The 21711-nt window shown below is 39.0% G+C and overlaps 2 protein-coding genes across 3 annotated transcripts; both read right to left on the reverse strand.

Moving 5' to 3' along the window:
• Positions 1–1173: 1173 nt before the first annotated feature.
• Positions 1174–5811, reverse strand: LOC137969646 (beta-1,4-N-acetylgalactosaminyltransferase 3-like). The gene is made up of 5 exons (XM_068815969.1): positions 4414–5811; positions 3549–3902; positions 3202–3364; positions 1900–2023; positions 1174–1660 (listed from the first exon to the last, which is right to left on the reverse strand). Exons 1-5 carry the CDS (start codon positions 5733–5735, stop codon positions 1470–1472), a joined length of 2154 nt encoding a protein of 717 aa, XP_068672070.1. The 5' UTR covers positions 5736–5811; the 3' UTR covers positions 1174–1469.
• Positions 5812–8580: 2769 nt separating this feature from the next.
• LOC137969648 (troponin I-like) lies at positions 8581–21479 on the reverse strand. Of its 2 annotated transcripts, XM_068815974.1 has the most exons (10): positions 21224–21479; positions 19100–19241; positions 18511–18558; positions 16453–16719; positions 15219–15430; positions 15066–15133; positions 13390–13414; positions 11381–11401; positions 11126–11221; positions 8581–9958 (listed from the first exon to the last, which is right to left on the reverse strand). In XM_068815974.1, exons 1-10 carry the CDS (start codon positions 21227–21229, stop codon positions 9557–9559), a joined length of 1287 nt encoding a protein of 428 aa, XP_068672075.1. In that variant the 5' UTR covers positions 21230–21479; the 3' UTR covers positions 8581–9556. The 2 variants fall into 2 exon arrangements, with proteins under 2 accessions (XP_068672075.1, XP_068672076.1); XM_068815975.1 differs by lacking the exon at positions 18511–18558 and having other exon boundaries at positions 21224–21431.
• Positions 21480–21711: the final 232 nt, after the last annotated feature.

Below are 21711 nucleotides of genomic sequence, written 5' to 3' on the forward strand. Positions count from 1 at the left end.
TGAGTACATAGGGGTGTTGGGAAAGGACACAAAAAGCTGCTCCTGTTTGCTGATCGATAACCATCGTATTGCAAGAATAACACTGTCTACGAGAAAGAAAATCTATCTATTTTGTTGTCATTAACTTTAAATGGTGCACTTAACATTTCTCCCTTATGAGATAGGGAAATCACTACCGAGGACCCTAAATTAAAACGCTCCTTTTTCAACCCAAATAATCTTACATACCATAAGATGTTCATAACACGGGAAATGAACTTCTGTTTTCTTTTAATTACCTTTCCTTCTTCTATTTTGCTAATAACATAAATAAATAAATAAAATAATTAAAAAAATATACCATAAGCTGACAAGGGATGGTTCATGATAATCAGAGCAAATAAACTAAAATATTAATGGTCGCAGTCACGAATATTCCAACCACTCAAAGGTGAATCACTGATAGTTAATGAAATGTGCATTTATTGTGCTTGTGACTGACAAAAGGCAAATTTTCGTTGGCCCCTCTCTGTAAGAACTGTTACTACACTTTCCATGTCTTGTATTGTATGTCTTAATGAGGTCAGAAATAACGTGCTTACTGTTAAGTAAAGAAAGAACGTAGTGTTCGAACCAGACTGAGATTCAGTTATCTTCTTTCAGTAGGAATGCTGATTCGTAAATGAGGCAAGTATTTCGTCTTTACTCGGTGGCACTAACTTAGTATCAAGAGGGCGGTAGATAAAAACAATATTTTTCTTCTGTTTTAATATTAAACTGATATTTTCGTTTAAATTAAATGTTAAAGAGCCCGGGAAAATACTAGGATGTGATTCGTGAGTGAACTATCCTCCAAAATTTAACAAAAAAAAGAAAACTCAAACACATTTGATGTGTAATAACATAAAAATCATAATGCCGTAGATGGCATAGAAAAAACGTAGTCTATACGTCAAATTTATTCCTGTATTTATTTCTAGGATTGTTTTCATGCATTAACCTTAACTGAATATCATATACTTACCAAAGTTTGGTAGATCGACCGCCGGACACGAACGTTGTGTCGCTATCAGTGATACTTATCCGGGAAATGAGAAATATGTCATTTGATGTCGCTAAATTAACTGAAGCGTTGAAACATGATACATCCATGAATTTTATTTATTTGGTAAAGCGTTTAATTGCATTGGAACTCTTAAAAAGCGTGAATTAGCATATTGAACGCCCACTTATTTTTCATTTTATTCTAAACAACCAGCAGGGTTTTTCTTATCTCTACGGTAGGATCATAATCCCCTAATAACAACCAATTTGAAACAATTGTAGCAGTGGAATAAATGGAATTAAACTAGTTCGTTTCGAAAAAAATGTTTTTTTCGGAAATGTTTCTGAAAGAAATAGTATATTGAATAAAAAAATGAGAAGACCATCTCTTTCGGAGCGTTTCTGACTCAAAATATGCCAGAAAGGCCTTATTTCTCATAAGGTCCCTAGGTACTGTCGTCCCACATGCCCTTCTTTGAATGGTAAAAGTGATAAAATCCGGGCATGCGCAATCTTTCAACCTCCAAGCCGACCGACAGGACCCTGTCAATCAAGTCCCAGTCCTCCCCGCCCCACTTGTGCTGAAAGGCCTCAACATTCATTCCTCCAAATTTGTCCCAGTCTGACTTGAATATACCTGCAAGCAAATTAAAACGATCGACAAGACAAAACTGCATTAATTATGGAGAAGATGAGTTTTTGGATTGTATTTTCAACCGATTTGAACGTAAATGAACTATTTGCAGGCAACGTCTTTATCATTTTTTAATTAAAACACAATTTCAAGAAGAAAGCGATTTTCCTTTCACGTATCTGGGTAAGTTACACTACAAGAGGTATAACAGTTGAAGCCTGGGAATGAATTAAGCGCCTTACTAAATATTCCAAAGCCAAAGGTTTCCCAGAAGCCTCTCGCTTGTGTTGTTTTTGTCCTTGGTCTCCCACAAAAGGTTAATCTGAAGAGGACGGGATTGAACGTCCTTCTTCCTTCCAAAGTGTGCTGTTCATGGCAACAAAGGCAACAGAAAGAGCGAACTGATTAGTATTAGCTAAGTATTGGGCTCTACCAGGAGCTTGTCAAGGCATAGTTAATAGAGGGGAATGGTTATGAAACTCGACAGATTTCTTTGTTGTAGGTTTTTGTTCTCTTTTTTGGCCTTGACTGGGGAACTAACCGATAGAAACGTGTTGGTTACGTAATTCATGCATAGTGTATGAGGGCAAACCAAAAGATTGTGCACGGTCGTGGACTTTCCAACCTAAATCTTGGCATCTTTGTTTGCTCCTTTAATGTCTGCCGAGCTTCAGAACCAGTCCTCTCTATTAAATGTGGTCAAGGGAAACCTCTATATTCACTAATTATTCCTTGAGTCAACCCTTTCCCGAGTAAATTTATTTTGAGGAACAGGTTTTTTCCGCAAAAATTATCATATTTCCCTTGAGGCTTAAATAGCTTTGTTTTGATTGCCTTTTACAACAGTGGGCGTGCTGAATCTCTCAAGGGAGGCGTTCTATAAATAAATCTACTAGAGATCCTGGCTCTACCTTGTTCACAACTTAAAGGCTGCGTAGGATTCTTTCCAAGCACAAACAAATTCCTCCGATATACAAAGGAATCATTGTTACGGATCGGATAAAATCGAAGTAAAATGATTAACCTGTGCAGCTACAGGGATTTTAGTATCTGCGAGAGAGTCGCTGAGAATCCTATTTTGGGTCAGACGAGGGTGTTGCAAGAGCTCTTGTGGTTGGCTCAGAAAATAATGGACATAAAAAATATACAACGAAAACAATGGATACTAATCCCAAATACAATGGAGCTGCATCCTATACCCGTTCAAGGAAATTAGAAGTGCGTGGTGTCTGCGCAAAAGGGACCTAACTCTCGGCCGAAAACGAGGTTAGTTGGAAGAAGAGAATTTTCAAGCTCTTTTGACATGAAGTGGCCTGTCGTTTTCTGTTTGCCGTATGTTAAATCTCTTTATTATTATCGCAAGCCTTGCAGGCCATAAAGTACCTCCTTCATGCCACTTTCATCTACCCCAAGTTATGATATCCGATATAATGCAATGTTGTCAATAATTAATAAATCAGGCGGTAGCTTCAAGTTTCTTGCGACTAAAATTTTCATTTGGCAAATTTTAAAATAGGCCATTGTTAACAATACCCTTAATTTACCTTTCTTACAGCTTGGAACAGATTTTTCGGCGTAAGAAGATGCAGGTCGAACAACAGGATAATACTATGTGGATCAAAAATGGTTCTCACAGCTGATTGGATAGCTTCGGTCTTGTGAAATGCACCTGAACGTCTAAGAATCCTGTAGCTTTTCAGAAGACTTCTGTCAAAAAATTTATGGATGACAAAATTTTAAAATGGAAGGAGACAACAAAGTGGGAATGAAGTCAGAAGACGAAAAACAGACTCGTAAGGCAATAATTTCGACGTCATTGCGACTTCACTGTCTCAAATCAATTACCCAACAGATACGAGACTCCATGTAAGTCAAGTGGAAATTTGCCTACCCTTTCAAAGCTTTGTCAATGTCCAGATCCTTGTTGCCGTAATCCACTATGATAATGTTCACATTTTGATCATTTGTCTCTGCACATATCCTGGACATTTCGTTTATAAAGTGTTGCAACCATTCTCCTTGATTTTTCACCGTTAAAACAACATTAATGGTTACGTTTCTTTTCCATGAGATTGTTGTTGGTTTACAAAGGAGTGAGCTGGTACTTAATGTGTGAATAAAGTCTGACAGTCTCACAAGTTTGTTCCGAACTTTATCTCGGAACACGAGCTCAACCAAATATCGATTTCCTTGTTTAGCATCATGGCTCTTCTCGACGTGGATGATAGATTTAAAGGCATATTTTCTGAAATCAAAGTGACATATCACATACCCATCTCATAGCGGTGTACAATTCTCTGAGAGATAGACCACCAACACCCGCGGTCTTCTCCCTACTCTTGGCGAATAGTGTATGAGATTCTTTAACGTCCCACAATTAACACGAAGGGCTGTGAGACGGAGTCTACGGTTTATCGTCCTTATCCGAGAAGACTTGAAAGTCTAACTATTTCCAAAAGAAATGACAAAAGCATCACTTTATCCTTAGTTATTTTTAAGACCCCGAGAGTTGGTCCGACCGGGGTTTTGAACCCGGGATCTCCCCTACGAAAGTACGATCGGATACCCTACCAACCGACCGAGCCATCTGCAGATGCAAGTATTGTCTAGGTAGACGTTGATTCAGGGTATACAGTAAAGTTAAATATATATAGAGAGCAATCGCATTTATGTATTTGGGCTACTTGAGGTAACTCGCATTATAAAGCTACACTAAAAAGGGGTTGCTTTAGATAAAGAAAGCTTTAAATTTCTACCCTGGATATCCCTCATTAATATTCTTCGTAAGCGCCTGCAAAATGGTGAGAACCTCTTGCTCCTTGAGAACATCATTTCCTTTGCAATCCTCTCTTCGCTTGTTACCGATGCACGCCAACTCTTTAGTTCCGTCATCCGGGAACACAGAGCTAAAATGCGTTTTCCAGACTCCCTCAAATCGCTTCATCGGTTTCACGGTATCATTGGTGGGTTCAGAGGGACAACCTTGAAGAGAAGACAGAAGCTTTTCTGATGTATCCAAAAGATGCGCCAAATAATTGCTGTTGTATTCACTTTTCACGTCAAAGTCCTCTCCAAAGTAGGATAAGAATTCTTCTGAAAGTCTGTTCTTTCTTTCAGGAGTTTCATTAATTTCATATTCCTCGTCATCCTCCCCAGCGTCAGCATCATTGACTACTGTGTCCAAAACACTGCGAACTTTCAAAAGCGAGTGGATTAAATACGAAGGCTTACTCACATTTAAAACAGGCGATAGAAACACTTCGTTAAGTTCCGTAAAGTTATCACTTCCGGGAATTTTCCACGTTATGTTCACGTGATCACGACGCATCAGTCCACCATTCATCACGTGAAGCACATCAAAGAAATATTTCCGATCCTTTTTCAAATACAGCTTTCTGGACGTTTGACCAATGAGCGACGTAAAGGCATTCTTTCCACTTTCCTTTGCGACCTTTGCCACAATCTCAACATCATTGATGTTTTGTCCCCTGCTGAGCCAGAACTCAGCGGAAACATGCGCATCTAAGTAAAACACATACTCTCCAGTGCGCTGTGGATGAATGTAGCCAATTATTCGTTGTCCGTACCATGTTCCCAAGGGTCCAGAGTTTATTGTGTGACGGAATGAGCTCTCCTTTGGCAATGCGGGAAAAAGAGGGTATTGTCTTAAACTGTTAACTTTGGAACAACATAACCCTCTCCATACATGAACGTTCACGCCTTTGCTTTCTATCGAATTTCCCACGAAATTATCAGTTTTCGCATTAAGCATGTTGCGGGTGGTAGTGACGTCAAAACTTGCATACTTGTTCGTAGGTCTGATCATATGCCTTTGTCTCATGAAAAGTGATCTTTCCCAGTCCTTTCCGAAATCAGCATTGGCTGTAAATGGACTGGGTAAAACTGTATTTCTCGCTTTTGGTTTTTTAAGACCAATATTAAAGACAGAAAATATCTCAAAGAGGGATCTGTGTAACAAGACTTGTCGAAGCATGACAACAGGAATTAAAAACAAAGCAAAAAGCAATAATCGGCGACGCAATACCCTACCAACCACGCGACAAATCTTTCTCATCATAATAAAACACCATCCATTTGTGAAGTTATTACATCGATGATCGTTTTAAGGCACATCACTATTATCTCTTGCCGGGCTGTCCGGGATTGATAGCTAACAAGAAGCCTTGTCATGGAGCACGCTCTCCTTGAAGCCAAGCTTTCTTTCAATTTGACTGATTTCTTGGTCGCAAGATACACCGGGTACCTGCGAAACTCTAAACAGCCTTTTATTGACTTGCAGTGTTTACTACCCGTTAAAGGAATTCTTTGCCAATTACACCGCTGATGATATTCTTGGTTTGCATCCAGGTCATGAGACGGCTATGTTGGTATAAGTTTTGTATAGAGCGGTTTTCAAATGAGTGTCGTAAAACCAAAACCAAAGTAATTACTTTGGCCAATCAAAAACGACGGAGACAATCCAGTAAACCAATCAAAACTCGAGGTAATAACACGTAGCCGACACAAAGCGCGGGAAAATGTGCACGCGCGAGCCACCATTGGTTTTGGTTTCACTTCTGATTGGTTGAAAACGTGGCGCGAAAACTTTGAACCAATCACTGAGTGAAGTAATGCAAAACCAAAGCAATTCGCTAATTACTTTCGACACTCAATTGAAAACCGCTCTAATAATAGAGTAAATTTTACTGCATTTTTCTTTCACCAACATGGCCGCTCTGGCGTCAGATGCAAACCTTCACGTTACGTCATGGCCACCATGATGTTGGACGAAAACAAATGATCTCTCATTAGCTCCTTTTGTTCGTTCACCAATAATTGCACATTGCAGCATAAATTGTAATGTGTGTCTATTGAGATTGTTTTAGGCCACTGACCGACAGTCACCACAACAAAATTAAGGGGAACCTCCACTAAAACAAGAAAATAACTTCAAACCACGGAACACAATGTTTACAATCAAAATTTCAAAACTTTTTCCAATGAAGCATTTGTATCTAAAACAAATGAATTTAAAAAAACTCTTGAGTTGATTTTCAAATTTCCCGTGCGCCGCCATCTTGAATAATTGCGACGTGTCGTGGTTGTCCTATTGTTTCAAAACAAAAGCTCTTTCTGTGAGAACAATAAGGGCAACCGAAAAAAACAAAATTGTTCAAGTCGGGATTCTAAAGTTCATTTTTTTTTTTACCCAATCACTTTTTCGGAGAAAATTGTCGTGCAAATTTGATTGCAAACATTATTTTGTTAGGTTTAAAATTATTCATTAGTTGGAGTGGAGGTTTCCTTTAAGAGGTTTTAAAATATAAACTACAGGCAGATCACCCTCTGTTGGTGTATCTGTAAAAGGATCAATAAAGAAGAATATTACGGCGGTTGCGATTTGCTCGGCAATAAAGTTTGAAAGCAAAGAATTCAATGGAAGATCAAACAAAGTGTAAACTTAGTCCTGTTTTATGTTTTTTAGGTCGTTCCGACCTGTTTTAAGCGTCACCATGTGAGACTTTTCTCCACCGCGGTTAGCGAGTCAAGAAGCAAGCCGCCGGCCGGTGTCCTCGTCTTGTTCAAGCTGGAAGTGACGCCAGACCAGTGAAATTGTCACCTTAAAAACACCAGCATCCGATCAACTAGGGATGTCCCAAGCCTTCGCCGAATTTGAGCTTCATCTTTCGAAAATTTACCGAAAAAGGCGATCCTGAAATCCATAATAAAGCTTCCTGAACATGATAGGTGCAAGAAACCAGTACCAAAGGAATTCGAATTAAGCATTTGAGTCTATTCGAATGGACCGAACAGTGCAACGCGACCCTTGGCAGTTACAAACCCAACCAACGGTCGTGTTGCACTGATTGGTCGATTCGAATAGGCTCAAAAATGCTTCGAATTCTTTGGTCTAGTTTCTTGCACCGATCATTTTCAGAATCGAAAGCTTTATTATGGATTTCAGGATCGCCTTTCTCGGTGAATGGCTGTTCCCGCTTCGCCCGTGCTTTTTACACTGTGGTACATTTCGTTGCCGTTCTGGTCCCAAAAACGACGTTAAAGTGAATCCCTGTTTTGCACTGCGCAACCCTACTGCGTCTAACTTCTTGCGTCATTGGCAAGCGCATTAGCTCGCGCACATCGATAAAATGGAGGATTTTCATTGACGCCAAGCTTAATCTGTCATGGAATGGCTCTTTTCTCTTGAACGAGCACAGTGTTCCCGTTTTTAATGGGGTACTTGTAATAGGTACACGGAAAACATATTTAACATATTTTAAGGAGAAGAAAGTTGGATAGTAGATGTCGTAGTATTAGTGACCTACAGCTTAGAGTTTTCCGTTCTGAGTATGCTCATTTCGAAAAATTTCGTTCTGTAAAGCTTCAGTTCACACATACGACGCAAATGCAAAAGCAAATTCAAATGCAAACGCAAGGAAAGAGAATTTCCGCGCATGGCTCAAGTTAGATGCTTACAGGAGCGCATCGACGCAGCCTCTATCTCCACTAATTATTTCTTGAGTGAACCCTTTCCCGAGTAAATTTATTTTTAGGGACAGGTTTTCCCGCGAAACGTACCTCAACTCCCTTGACGCTGAGATAGCTCTGTTTTGATTGGCTTTTACAACAGTGGGCATGCTGCATCTTCCAAGGGAGGCGTTCTATAAAAAGCTCTAATCAGGAAAGGGGAGGCTCCCCAGTTAATGAGCTCATGCTGCTAAACATTACCAAAAATGAAAAGCGGATTTTCTTTTGGTACTATGCAAAAAAAATATATATATATGCCAAAAAAATTGACAGATGTTTCCACCTTGAGGAAAGACAAGTCATTATTCCAGAAACGTTTTACGGTTCACGGTCAAGATTTTACCACTAACAAGTAATTTACGGAACACTAATCGTCCTGACAATAAACAATTAACTGCTAGAAAACTAACTTTAATGAATTACAACAAAACGAAATACAAACGACATAACCATACAATTACGATATAACTACAGCCCTTTTTTTTGGAAAGATATCATTATAAAACATAATTCAGATTTCAATAGAGCTTATAGAAATACCAAGTACAAAAATGACTAGCAATTCTCTTGATTTATTGAAGGTTCCCAGGATGTTTCCCCTCTGTGCAATACAAAACTAAGAAGAATCGAAATACAGCCGCCGTTACTATTAAGATGAATCTTTTTCCCAGAAAGTGTTCGTTTACTCTAGCTAAAATGAAGGAGTGAAAGAGCACACATCTTTTCTTGAGTTGAAAAATCATGACCTCTTTCCCCCATCATTTAACGATCTCCTTCGTTAATAAGTTACGGCGTGTTATCTAGTCGCAGAAACGGTTCAACAAACACGAAGACCAAACACTATGTCCGGCAGGGCTCCCTGATAATATAAGTGCCGACGGTGCTAACATAAAATGGCTTCCTGTAAAGACGAAAGACAAAATTGGCACGGCACTCCAAAACGGCGTGGCAAAGTAACAATATTTGGAGTGGAGAGATGGGCTCGACATTCCAGAATACACACGAAAAATTCACCGGGTCGTGCCCGGCGAAAAACATATATGCACGGTATAAAGAGACTTCGGAGTGCAGTGCCAGATTCTTGTGCTAGTCAAAAGCCGGTTTTAAATAGCGATCTCAACTATTTCATTTCAGAATAAAAACTCCATTGTAGAACAAAGGGGGTTGAAATACCCGCTCCGGAAGAAAACAAAAAAAACTTTATCAATAAGTTCTGTAATTTTTACTCCATTTAAATGTGCAAACTTGAATTCTGGGCTAACAAAAAACGCTTACAAAGCAGCCTGGAAAATTGGCTTTTTAAAAATCGTTCAAAAGATTTGTTTTCATAGCAAACTACTACATTGTGTATCCTAGACCAGTCCATATAGTTTAATCTTCGTCGTCGTTTCTCGGCACTTTGTGAAGGTTGACTCCTTTCCATTCAGGATCGCCTCCTTCTTGTCCTTCGCCACCAGGGCTTTTGGGAGCTTTCTTCAGGCCTTCTCGCCAATCCTGGCGCTTGCTTTCTCCTCCAAGATCTCCGATATCTTTCTTCTCTGTCTTCTTGAGAGCGACTCTTCCCGACCAGTCAGGTTTCTTTTCGCCCCTTTCTTTCTTGTCCTCTCCCCATGATGGTTTTGATCCACCCTTCTTCAGTTGACTTTTGGTCCAGGCAGGTGCGGCATCAGTGTCATCCTTCTTCTTAGCCTTTTTGTCTTTCTTCAGTCCGGTTAACAGTGGGCTGTCTGTGCGCTTTACACGGTTCATTTTGCTCATAAGCTCCTCGCTCATCTACAAATAACAACAGATAAAACTAGCGTCAGATCTCTTTTCAGCCTTTGCATTACAAAAGAATCCTCTCCCCTTAATTCTTCTAAACGCTTACATGAAATGAACGTTTTTGAAGCAAGCAGCAAGCTAAACGAAGTTAACGGGGTTTAGTTCTTAAAGAAACTGTGCCGGGTGCTGCGTCGGTGGGGGAGTGAAACACTGAAATGGGTTTATCAGCAGCCGTGTAACAGTGCTGATATGGTAAATTGACCAAAGTAAAGAAATCGAAAGCTGACATTTCGAGCGTTAGCCCTGCGTCAGAGGCAAGTGGATACTTTCCCAATGGTCAACCCTTTCTGTCGACTTCCCATTACCTCGGCTTTTTCATTTAGCAACGTTTTCGCAAGTCACCCCCATATGACGCATAATGAAGACGAAAAGCTGAAATTTATGAACAATCGAGAACACGCTGGTACGTTTCTTAAGGTAAAAAAACCCTATATTAGTAAATAATGACGTATCGACGCCGCGACATCGGTTAAAAGAAAGTTTACGAAATCTGCTTGCTCGCAGCTTTCAAAGCCGTAATAGACCAATTTCGATATATTAAAATTCAGTCGAAAACAAAAGATATCATCTCGAGGCTCTGGGGAATAAATGTAAGGGTTTGTATGAGTTTATTCCCCAGAGCCTTGCGACGATGCCTTTTGTTTTAGACTGAATTTTAATATATCGAAATTGGTCTATTAGGGCCATTCACCACATGTGAAAAGAGCGGGAGACTAAGTGCTCATTCTTCGCGCGGGGTCTGGGTATTTGTTTGGGTGGACTGGCCAGGCACTCATCGCCATCTTTATTTTGACTTGTCTCCCGATCTTTCACGGCAAGGAACGGAACTTTATAAGGAACTTTATTTCAGTGTCTAGTCGTTCTAGCGCTGGAGCACTAACTGGGGACACTATAAACTGGAATCAACAATTAACGCAAGTCAAGTCAAATGTTGATTTTTGAGGAGAAGGGAAACCGGAGTACCCGGAGAAAACCTCTCGGTGCAGAGTAGAGAACCAACAAACTCAACCCATACATGACGCCGAGAGGTGTATCAGAGTTCATGGTGGACGGTCCGGCTATGCAAATACATCTGAAAGGCATTCGGACAACAACGAAACGACATGAAACCAAACAAACCTTATTGGATTCCTTTTGTTTGGCTTTCATCGCCATAAACTTCTCTTCCCATGCTGCGGCTTGCGCTTTACGAACCACGTTCACGAAGTTGCCTTTCTATTGGGAATAACAACACACAGTTCTTTGTTAGTCTTCCATGTTATACATTGCTTAATGCTAATGGCGGTTAGTGATGCAAGTAAAAAGGTTTGTTGCCCTAAAGGGTCTCGCTTTTTGCTGAATACAAAGTGAAAGTTCTAGACCATAATCACATACCTTTGGTGGAAGGGTCTTTTTCTGTTATTCGAGTAATGACATGTAAACGAAAAAGAAAGTCGAAATGAATTAATGAACAAGATCAACACAGCTCACATTTGATTACGAGGTCGAGAATTAATTATGCGTGGACAGTGCAGAAAAAAAATGTTGCAAAAAATTGTTAGGATTTTTGACCATCGTAGTTTCGAACGTTACTCCACCAGTAACCTAAGGAAAGCCTGAAAACTCCAGGCTTTAACAGGATTCGAACCCATTACCTCTGAGACATACATGTAGGTGCAGTCGCGCCAACTATGAGCTGGTCATTTTTGTGAGTTCGTGGTAAATCCACAGGGGACGTACATTTATAGAGCCGGCTCTTCAAATGAAACATGCAATTGAACTGCGGGAAGAAGCACGTTCACTAAAGATGTCTTCGTACTGACATCAAGCGCACAATTGGTAACTCGTAATCTTAGTCAAATCTGAAGCCTTCAACCACTTTTCAATTCGATAATTGGCCACGATATTCACAGCCTCCTAAATCTTGAATGAACTACGGAAGGCCGCGCAGCTCGAACAAACTGGGCCTATGGCTTATTTCAGGGATTTCTGGCAGGCGCTATACGCAAAACAGAAACACGGTCACATGAAATTTGCAGGGCCGGTGACGATAATTGACGGGAAAAAAAATCGTATATCTCGGAGAAAAACCCTCATGCTAGGTTGACATTGACTGAACTCAGCCCATATTGTCCACATACGATTGCAAAGGTAGGAGGTGTGAAGGATGACTACCACTTCGGTAGCCGGACTTCCAAAGGAATACCGGCAGCACGGGGTATTTACAGATAGCCATTCATCCACATATTGAACCCGCCAAACCGGACGGGAACCTGTGTTATCTTACGAAAAACTAAACTGCACATTGTGTATGCTAAGTTGATGTCATGCGTACTGGGTAATTCTAAAAGGATTTATCTGTAAACTGGCGTCAACTCTAAAGGCTGGTCCACACAAGCGATGCAAGCTCAACTCAAACGCAAGCAAATACATGTACGAACTACCATAACGCAAACGCAAGCACGGACGCAAGAAATGGAAAAAAATCCATTTTCTTGCGCTTCCGTTTGAATTTTTTACGTGTGAACCAGTGTAACGCAAACGCAAACGCAAGGTGAAAAATATCGTTTCCAGCCTCTCGGGTTGACTTCGTCCGCCATCTTGGGATGATACATGTACTCAATAGACCTTTTTACCGATACGGCGGCCATTTTGATTTCTATTGTTTCGAATAGCCATTATGGGCATCCCATAATGTCTTTCGAAACAATAGAAATCAAAATGGCCGCCGTATCGGTAAAAAGGTCTATTGCGCGTGCGTATTACAATGCGCTTCCGTTTGCGTTCGACGTGTGAATTTCCCTGAGTTTGCGTTTGCGTCGCTCGTGTGAACCACCCTTAAGCGACTTGATGTACACAAAAAAGACTGCTTTGCTGAAAACGTTCCGTGTCAAATAAAGTGTTTCGCGTAACATAGAAGTTATTCAACGATTATCAGCCTAGACTGCGAGCAGTCCGTTCATAAATCAGACTTCACTGATTAGAGTGTAATGTGAAGTGCTAATTTCCCTGGTCAGAGTTTTTCTCTGTGCTTGTGTGGGCCCATTTCCATCAGTAGGGCTAACGCTCACATGGTTCTAATGGGGTAGATACTTAGCACTTCACATTACACTCTAATCAGTTAAGTCTCTTCAAATATAAGTGCTACACGGCAAACGTTGGAAAAAACGTAATCCCTCCTTGCCTTCATAAATCAGTCAAGCGGCTCGCTTTTCTCACTTATGTCCAGAAAAGCACCTAATTCTGAGGCAGTCGGATGCAGTCCCTTCTTACACTTCTCTTCCCGAGCCTCCCTCGGTCATTTTATTTGTTTGCGTGACAAAACACGACTGCCTCAGAAAAGCGGACCGCTCGACTGATTTATGAAGGGACTGCTCGCAGTCTATTATCAGCCTTGAACTTACCACTGTTCTCTGTGGTGCCACTTTCCTGTACAACGAAAATGACAAAAAGGACTAGTGAAAAACAAACCCAAGATGTTTTTCAAAAAACGCAACGATTTCCTAGAGTTGCACTTCCACCTTAACGGTACAAATGAAAAAGGCGGCAGACAATTTCTTAGGCCGCGTTTCAAATAATAGCTAAGTGGTTTTCATTGAAATTTCACGTGCTTGAAAAAGAAGCCGAAGGCGCGCGCGAGGCACCATGGTTAACAAAACAAACGAGAAATTTTGGTTTGGTTATGACGTCACCGTACCACCATCCGTCCGTACGTCATGTACGCCAATACGCGAAATGTAGACCTAGATAAAAAAATCCGGATTTTTAAAGGGTTTTTTGGGGTCAAATGGGAGTTTTAGAAAACTGAAAGTTACGTCCCCACCATGCCTTGTTAGCATCACTGTAAGGTCTGGAAGCATAGGAAGCTCAACATTTTGAATGAGTTTGAATGTGTCTGCATGCAACTTGACCACAGGTCACAAGAATCCCGCATTTTATTCATATTATGTGATTATTTCGGAAAAAAAGAGGTAAATTTCTAGGCCTAGCGAAATGTCTCGCTGCTAGAACCCGCGTTTTTTGGCGGGAATTGTATGGCCTGCCTACGTACTGCATTTGATGGTAAAACAAGCAAGAAGCGAGCTATTTTTTTAATTATATGCCGTACAACGAGGAAAGAAGAGAAAGTGAGAGAGAAAAAAACCAGAAAGCAGGCGACGAGTAAACAATGCCCGATGTGAAAGAAAGCGACTGAGAGCACGAGAAACTGAACAGACGAAATTTAATCACTGACAAACAACGAGACAGAGAACAAGAAAGAACCAGAATGAAGAGAGGAAATTATAGAGAAGAGCAAGCAGAAGCACGAGATGTAAAACGGCGAAACGAGCACCGGAGACTAATTTATAGCTATGAGGTGTAATAAGCAGGCCGGACTGGTCGTATGGTAAGCACACTACAATCTTGGACAAAATAGATGGGAAATTTGAAACCCTCCTCCCCCCCAAATCAAGGATGGGAAAATGGTGTGTTTTGGCTTTTGCGCGGCTTCATCCTTGCTTTGGGGGGGATAGGGGTTTGCTGTTCCATTTTATTCTGTCCAAGATTGTAGTTACTATTAAAAATTAATATCTGAAACCAAAACACAAATAAACTTTAATAATAATAATAATAATAATAATAATAAAAAAACAATAACAATAACAATGACAATAACAATGACAATGACAATAACAATGACAATGACAATGATAACTATAATAATAATAATAATAATAATAACAATAACAATGACAATAATAATGATAACAATAATAATAATAATAATAATAATAATAACAATAACAATGACAATAATAATGATAACAATAATAATAATAATAATAATAATAATAATAACAATGACAACAATAACAATGACAATGACAATGATAATGACAATGACAATAATAATGATAACAATAATATAAATAAATAATAATTAAGGAACGCCGCTTTTGGCTTGCCTATATATTAGTCCAAAAGTTTATGCATCATATGCGAACAGTAAACTAAATGACTTGTTTTCTCATGGTACATTGTAGTCAATTGTGACAGCTGCAGTAAACTTGCGAGTTAGCATTTTCATGATGCAACTTACTTTCCCTCTTTGATTAATCGCTGATTTTCTTCCTCTGTATTCTTCACTTCACCACGCAGCCTGTTGACCTGATATCAGAGAACTGTATTTTAGGTTGCTTCATAACAAAAACTTGGGACCATACTTTTTTTGTGTGTATTATAGTCGACCTACATCATTGTTATTCTTGGTGATCTTGTCTTCAAGTTCTCTTTTCTGTTTTGCAAGCACATTACAAGCTTCTTCAGCTTTGCGGAGTTGTGTTCGAAGAGAGCGCAGCTTAAGATCAAGCTCATCAAGCTCCTGTTGCGAAGCAGGAACGTTCTTAGCTTCTCGTTCTTCAACTATCCGGCGTAATTCAGCCGCCAGTCCCTCAAGAATAGCCTCTGTCAAAAACAAAAGGAGGAGAGAGATGAACAAATGGTGGGCTCAGTCGGTGAGCATCCAACAAAGCAGGGAGGGGTAGGTGGGGTGATGATGATGATGATACTGATGACGATGAGGGTGAAGCTAACAATGGTAAGGGAATTTATTGGTTTTTAAAATTTGAAAAAAAGATACTGGGACACTGAACCTTTTGAAAGGTACAGTTTGATGCTTAAAAACTGAATTTCAGAGGCTGTACTTTTGCCATGGGAATAACTTGGGGCTGGCAGATACCGGAACACCCTTCAATACACAATACTATTACTCAAATATCAAAACGCTTCCCTGATGAAAGGATCGACGTTGTTGTGATCCTTCACCACTGGAAACACACTATACCGCCTCAAGAACCTTTTTGGGGCAAGCCACTCATGTTGTGAAATAAGTTTTAAACACAAAAAACCTACTACACAAGAACATGATTCCATTTGTTTGAAAATGAAAGAGCAGTTGTAAGAACATGGTCGCTTTAAAAACTTCAATGAAAATGACCTTACAGGTGTATTCCTTTCATACATGTATGTACATGTATTTTAAGCTTCAAATGAAAGAAGAACTATTGTCTCTTTTGAGAAAAATCATCAGACCCCATGCAATTCAGTTAAAACTACATGTATTCCAGGTGATCTGGTGACATAATTCGGAGGATGGGGGCGAAAAATTTTACTGCTGTATTCCACAACTGTGTGTGGCCTTGAATGTTATTTCCAAATTCAACATAGCAGAGGCTAGGTTAGATCTCGACAGTTTCCACTTGAATGTTCGTTCAGTAACAGGAAATGTGGGAGACACGGAATGATTTGCTGAGTTTTGGCGATGGAAATACTGCAGGAAATTTGGAAACAAAACCTAAGGCCGCACACGGTTGTAGGATACAGCGTTAACATTTTTCTTCCCAGTCCTCCAAATTAAGTCACCAGATCGCCTGGTTAGCACTACTAATATACCTTGATGTCATGGAATACTGTGTGGCAATACTTACGTTTCTTTTGTGGACTAAATCTGTCAATGACTGTCTCTTCCTCTTCTTCCTCTTCTTCCTCCTCTTCTTCTTCTTCGTCCTCGTCAACTGCATCCACATGATCATGATTCATTCTATTTTTTTGTTCTTCCATTCTACGCCTTTCCTCTTCCTCCTCCTGTTCACGACGGCGCTTTTCTTGTTCCCTTTTCCTTTCTTCCTCTTGTTTTCTTTCCTCCTCTCTTTTCATCGCTGCCTCCTCCTCGGCCTTCTTCTTCTCTTCTTCTTCTGAAGAAAAAATCATGAAATCAGGTTACATCTTGGACATGTAAAATTCTTTCCCTAGACATAAGGGGTTGACCCTTGAACATAAAAAACTACTCTGACCTCAATAATCAAAAACAAGTTTGTTTTCAATAGAGACAATAACTGGTGTCAAAGACAACAGTGTTGCCAATATTTTGATGAAAGGGTGCCTTATCTGTATTCATCAGTGGATTTTAGCAATACTCAGCTAAACACATCCCCAAGAGAAAAATCCCTCAGTCAACTAGCATAAAAATCACCCAGAATTAAGGAAAATCACCTGCCCCAGGAAAAAAAAAACATGATTAAAGTGTGCTGTAACAAATCACATTCTGTAATTGCCCATGATGTCAACATGGCCATGTTGATGGAAAGAACAATAGCAAAAAAGTCTTTTGGGAATTTGACTCTATAATTTATAATAAGCATAATCTGTGCTACATTTTCCTATTGTTTAGGTATCAACATGGCCGTCTTATCATGTGAGTACAATCAAAGAATTGATGAACTTGGAAGCAAAGCTGAGAATTCATTGATGCAATAAAACACCCCACCTCGTGAAAAAGAAAGATTAAAAGTGTATGTTCACCTTGAACAAGATGTTTACGACAGTTGGTTTCATTTTTGCTTTTAATCTACCAAATCTCTGCTATTATGCTGATGTTTAATAAGTGGACAGATGGAAGAACTTAGATACTTCATATAAAATGTACAAATTAGGACTTTAACTGTATATGTTAATGTATATAAGTATACCGTAAAGACTCGTGTATAAGCCGCACCCCCAACTTTCAAGCATGATTTTTGAAAAAAATAAGAACTCCAAAAAAGCACTCTTGTAAAAACGTTTGTTGTTTGTTTGCAGATGTTAGCAATAAACTTGACGAAATCCAATGTTGTGTAATTGCATCAACAGTAATAAGTTAATCAACCCTGAAAATACCTTCTAAAAGCTTCTTTTTAATCAATTTCCCTATTCCCTGTGACTGACAACAGTTGTCTTCATTGCTGAAGCCCACAGTTGAAATGAAAACGATAGAATTTGCATGAAAGAAGCACAGTGCAGAAGAATGATGCAAAACGTTTGCTTGGTAACCACACAGTCATTGAACAAGGGAAGTCTGGACATGGAAACGTTTGCTTTTGCATCACCTGTGCGTGGATATCATGTTTATTGGGACGTATGGGAGCCATCGATTGGAGAAAAACTTGTTGCTAAATGAGAGTTTAATGACCCCATGGACAAAAATGCCGTGAAAGTATTGAAGGGCAATGAAACGGTCGGCCATTTGCCTCGCGAGATCTCCCGAATAGTACTTTCTTGCATGTACATGTAGTGGAGAAAATAGTGATCAAGAACAAGGTTCCATATGTTTGATCTTTAGTTACTGAAGGTTTTCAGTTCAATTTGTGACCCTACAAGCCAGTTTACTCCCTCTGAGAGCAATGGTCTCGTGTAAAAGCCACACCCACGATTTTTGGCTAAAAACTTAAGAAAAAAGGTGCATCTTATACATGCGTCTTTACGGTATGACATCTTCAACAATGATGAAGACACTGTAAAAAGACATAAAGAATGTAAGAGTATTATTTATATACAACTGGAAGAAAGATTTCCTCACTTTTCATGACCCTACCTCATGAGGAACCTTGAGGGAAGGACTACTTTAGCAATATTCAAATTTGTCACTTACAGTGTGAAACTCACGTACACCTAACACGCCACCCTCAAATTTGATCAATAGGTCTTATAAATAAGGAAAGCAAGCTAACCTCGTTCACGGCGGCGACGGGCTGATGCACTTTCCTCTGCTGGCTCATCTGTATACATGTATGTATGTATATTTATGTCTATGTACATGTATGTCTATTATGAATTATGTACATGTAATATAACAATAGTGTATATTAGTACTACTGTATAATGTTATGTTTATGTGAACATTCAATGTTAGTTCTTTATGAAATGCAAGGTCACTGAGGGAAAAAAACAGCCAAATTCTACAAGTTAAAACTTGGTTACAAAAAGATGCTCTTAAACATTAATGTTTTGCACATGAAAAGGTTACCTAATAAAAATGATGATGAAACTTTACTGGACATGTCATGAAAAGATGTCTTGGGTGTTTTCATTAGGTTTCTCAAAACTACATGTACAGTCGATAAAGCAGCATATAGCTGCATATGCATGTATTGCTCTGCTGAGCGCAACTCTACGAAACAGATGCCAAGAGCATAAAATTATTGATGTAACTTTGGCACATGAACATGCAGGGATCCTAGTTTGAGTTGTTGACACATGTCTGAAAGCATAATCTTATGAAGTCTCATGCACATTAATACTCTGACCACTCTTTTATACCTCTTGGAGTATCTCTCTTTCTGCGGCGTTCTTCCCTTTCCTTTTTTCGTTTCTCCTCATCTGCAGCATCCTCTGCATCCCTTTCTGCACGTCGTGCTTCACGCTCTCTCCTGCGCTGCTCCCTTCGCTTTGTTGCCTCATCCTGTGATTAATAACAACTGGTCAATATATGCAATTCGCGTAAAAACAGACTGGTTGTTTGACAAACTTAAGAGCAGGGGTGTATGGAGACCCAGTTGATCATGAATTTGAAATCACCTGATAAATCATAATTCGATGAAATAATTATTTCACTTAAGAATTTAAATGGTCCTTATGATTTCCTTTCAGTAAAACCTTGTTGAGGCAAAGTTAAAATTACAGTGTAACTTCTCCAACAAGTCGTGAAAAAAAAAGACCAAACAAGTTACACGTACTTAACTTTCACAGCAGGTTCTCAAGAAAATTACATTTACATTGAAAAGTTCGATCTTTCTACATTGCATTTAATGTAATTGGTTGCTTCAAAAATAAAATAACATAAAATAAAATTGGAATGGTCCAAAGTAATGTTTACAAGATATTCAAGACTTAAACACAGGATTTATAATTAAAAATTCTTTTCACAAGTGTTTCAAAAGTGTAGAAGAGACTACTATCTAGAACAAGTATTGTCTTTAATTTGACATCTGCTGCTGCAAAATGCAATAAAGGGGAAGCTGTGTACTGTACAATCAATAGTTGTCTTGTTGAATATTAGACTAGAGCAGAAAATCAAACAAAGAACTTGAGCTAGTGAACAGCTAACGAGTTATTTTTAAATAATTAAATTAAGAACAGCTTTGCAAGATAATTTTGTATCTAAAGTAATGCAACACACAAGCATGATTGCATTTACTGTACAATAGATTTTACACACTACTTTAATAACAAAAAGTTACAGGGATACACTGTAAATCTTCTCTACTGATTTTACTAGTATGTCGCATGACATTATAAGATTTCTAACAATCTTGAAACCTTGTTTGGGGTTTTAAAGCCTCAATTCATGCAAAAATTGAAGGAATTCAAAAAATGCAACGAGGTGGGGTCAAAGCCAAACATGACCTCCAATCATTTCATTACAGGAATGAATTAGTTAAATCCAATGAATCAAATACTATGACCATATATAGAGAAAGTAGTCTACTGTAAATTTTAATGTTTGAGAGAAAATGTCTTCAGCAGTCCATTAACATGTCCAAATTAACTGGACCACTGCACCTACTGGAGACTAAAAGCACTCCAATATCATATTGGTGAGAACAGATCACTAACTATGTTGGGAAGTTGACAGATTAAAAACATAACATAGGTTGACAGACAGTGAATTCAGAGTTCATAAGTGACTGACTATAACCTTGAAATCACAGAAAAGCAGATAAATGAAAATTCAAAATGCAACTCTGTCACTTTCTTAAACTCCAACCAGCCTTTAAAATCTCTTTAGGATCGATAAGCCAACTATTGCAACATCATGAACAGCAGTAGAGACAAAAGCCAAACATGACATTATTTTGTTTAAAAATGTGTCAACAACAAAGCCTAAAGAGAAACATGCCTGTGAGATTCATCTTAAAAGCATGCTTTAGTCAAGCAGATTTATGATAATTATCCCACAAGAGCTCCTTGCTACACACATGTACAGGGACAACATCTCACAGTGGCCATAATAGCAGCCTTCAGTAATTGATAAATAAAATGCAAGACAGTTCTTCTAAACACAGCAAGTACCACACAAAAAGCATTTCCTTGAACAAAATCATGCACAAAGCATTGTGAAATAACAACCTTACAAACAGATCACACTACCAGAAACTAGGTCCACATGCACTAAATAGATGGCCTGCTGGACATTATTAAGGCATCCAGAACAAAATTAATTTGAACTTTTCAGTACAATTTCTGTGATGAATAACAAAACACCTCAACACTACAAAAAAACCAATTCAGAAATCCCACCATAAAATTCATCTGCAAAACTATGGAAAAGAATAAGAAAACAGAACACATCATGGGAGTGACCCTGGTTTGTGGCCTCCACTGCATTCAAACTCAACAGCATCAAAGAATTTCATACTGATAGACCAAAACTATTCCCATTACCTCCATTTTTTAGAATCTGTTGGCTTTAAGTCACAGATGCAACCACAAGTAACACAGATGTCCCAAAATGAAACACCACTTCTATGAGGAAGACAGCAGATTAGAATACAGGGAACAGAGGACCAGAAGACAGCAACCTTTCAGAGCAGCAGCCGAGGTGTCTGTTAGCAAACTGATTTGTTTGCCTGTGGAATGCTTGCAATCTTTGTCATAAATTCATTGGTTTTCTAGCTTATCTCTTGTTTCCACTCTTCCCAGATCTCTCATAACAAAAAAGTATTGTCAAGGAGAATCTTTGTTTGGTATCATCCAATAATGTGATTCTCTCCTGTGAGTGACAATTAAGATCATGGTTTATTTTTCCAAGTTAGAAATGCATTTGAGATGGAAAATTTGAGTTTAAAATGCTTGATTGAAGATCAAGGAACACAATCAAGCCTAAAATGTTAATTTCCAGCTGTTTGGAGGAAGAGCAGACAAATGAAATA

This window comes from Montipora foliosa, chromosome 9, assembly GCF_036669935.1.
Source record: "Montipora foliosa isolate CH-2021 chromosome 9, ASM3666993v2, whole genome shotgun sequence".
NCBI lineage: Eukaryota > Metazoa > Cnidaria > Anthozoa > Scleractinia > Acroporidae > Montipora > Montipora foliosa.

What these genes read in the sequence shown, in the direction of transcription:
- LOC137969646 (XM_068815969.1), bottom strand. Translation starts at nt 5,735, where the DNA reads ATGATGAGAAAGATTTGTCGCGTGGTTGGTAGGGTATTGCGTCGCCGA. An exon ending in TGTTCCAAGCTGTAAGAAAG is followed by an intron (nt 2,024 to 3,201) that starts GTAAATTAAGGG and finishes TGCCATGAACAG; the next exon opens with CACACTTTGGAAGGAAGAAG. An exon ending in CTTTGGCTTTGGAATATTTA is followed by an intron (nt 1,661 to 1,899) that starts GTAAGGCGCTTA and finishes ATTTGCTTGCAG; the next exon opens with GTATATTCAAGTCAGACTGG.
- LOC137969648 (XM_068815974.1), bottom strand. An exon ending in TCACCAAGAATAACAATGAT is followed by an intron (nt 15,134 to 15,218) that starts GTAGGTCGACTA and finishes CTCTGATATCAG; the next exon opens with GTCAACAGGCTGCGTGGTGA. An exon ending in CGATTAATCAAAGAGGGAAA is followed by an intron (nt 13,415 to 15,065) that starts GTAAGTTGCATC and finishes TTCGTTGTACAG; the next exon opens with GAAAGTGGCACCACAGAGAA.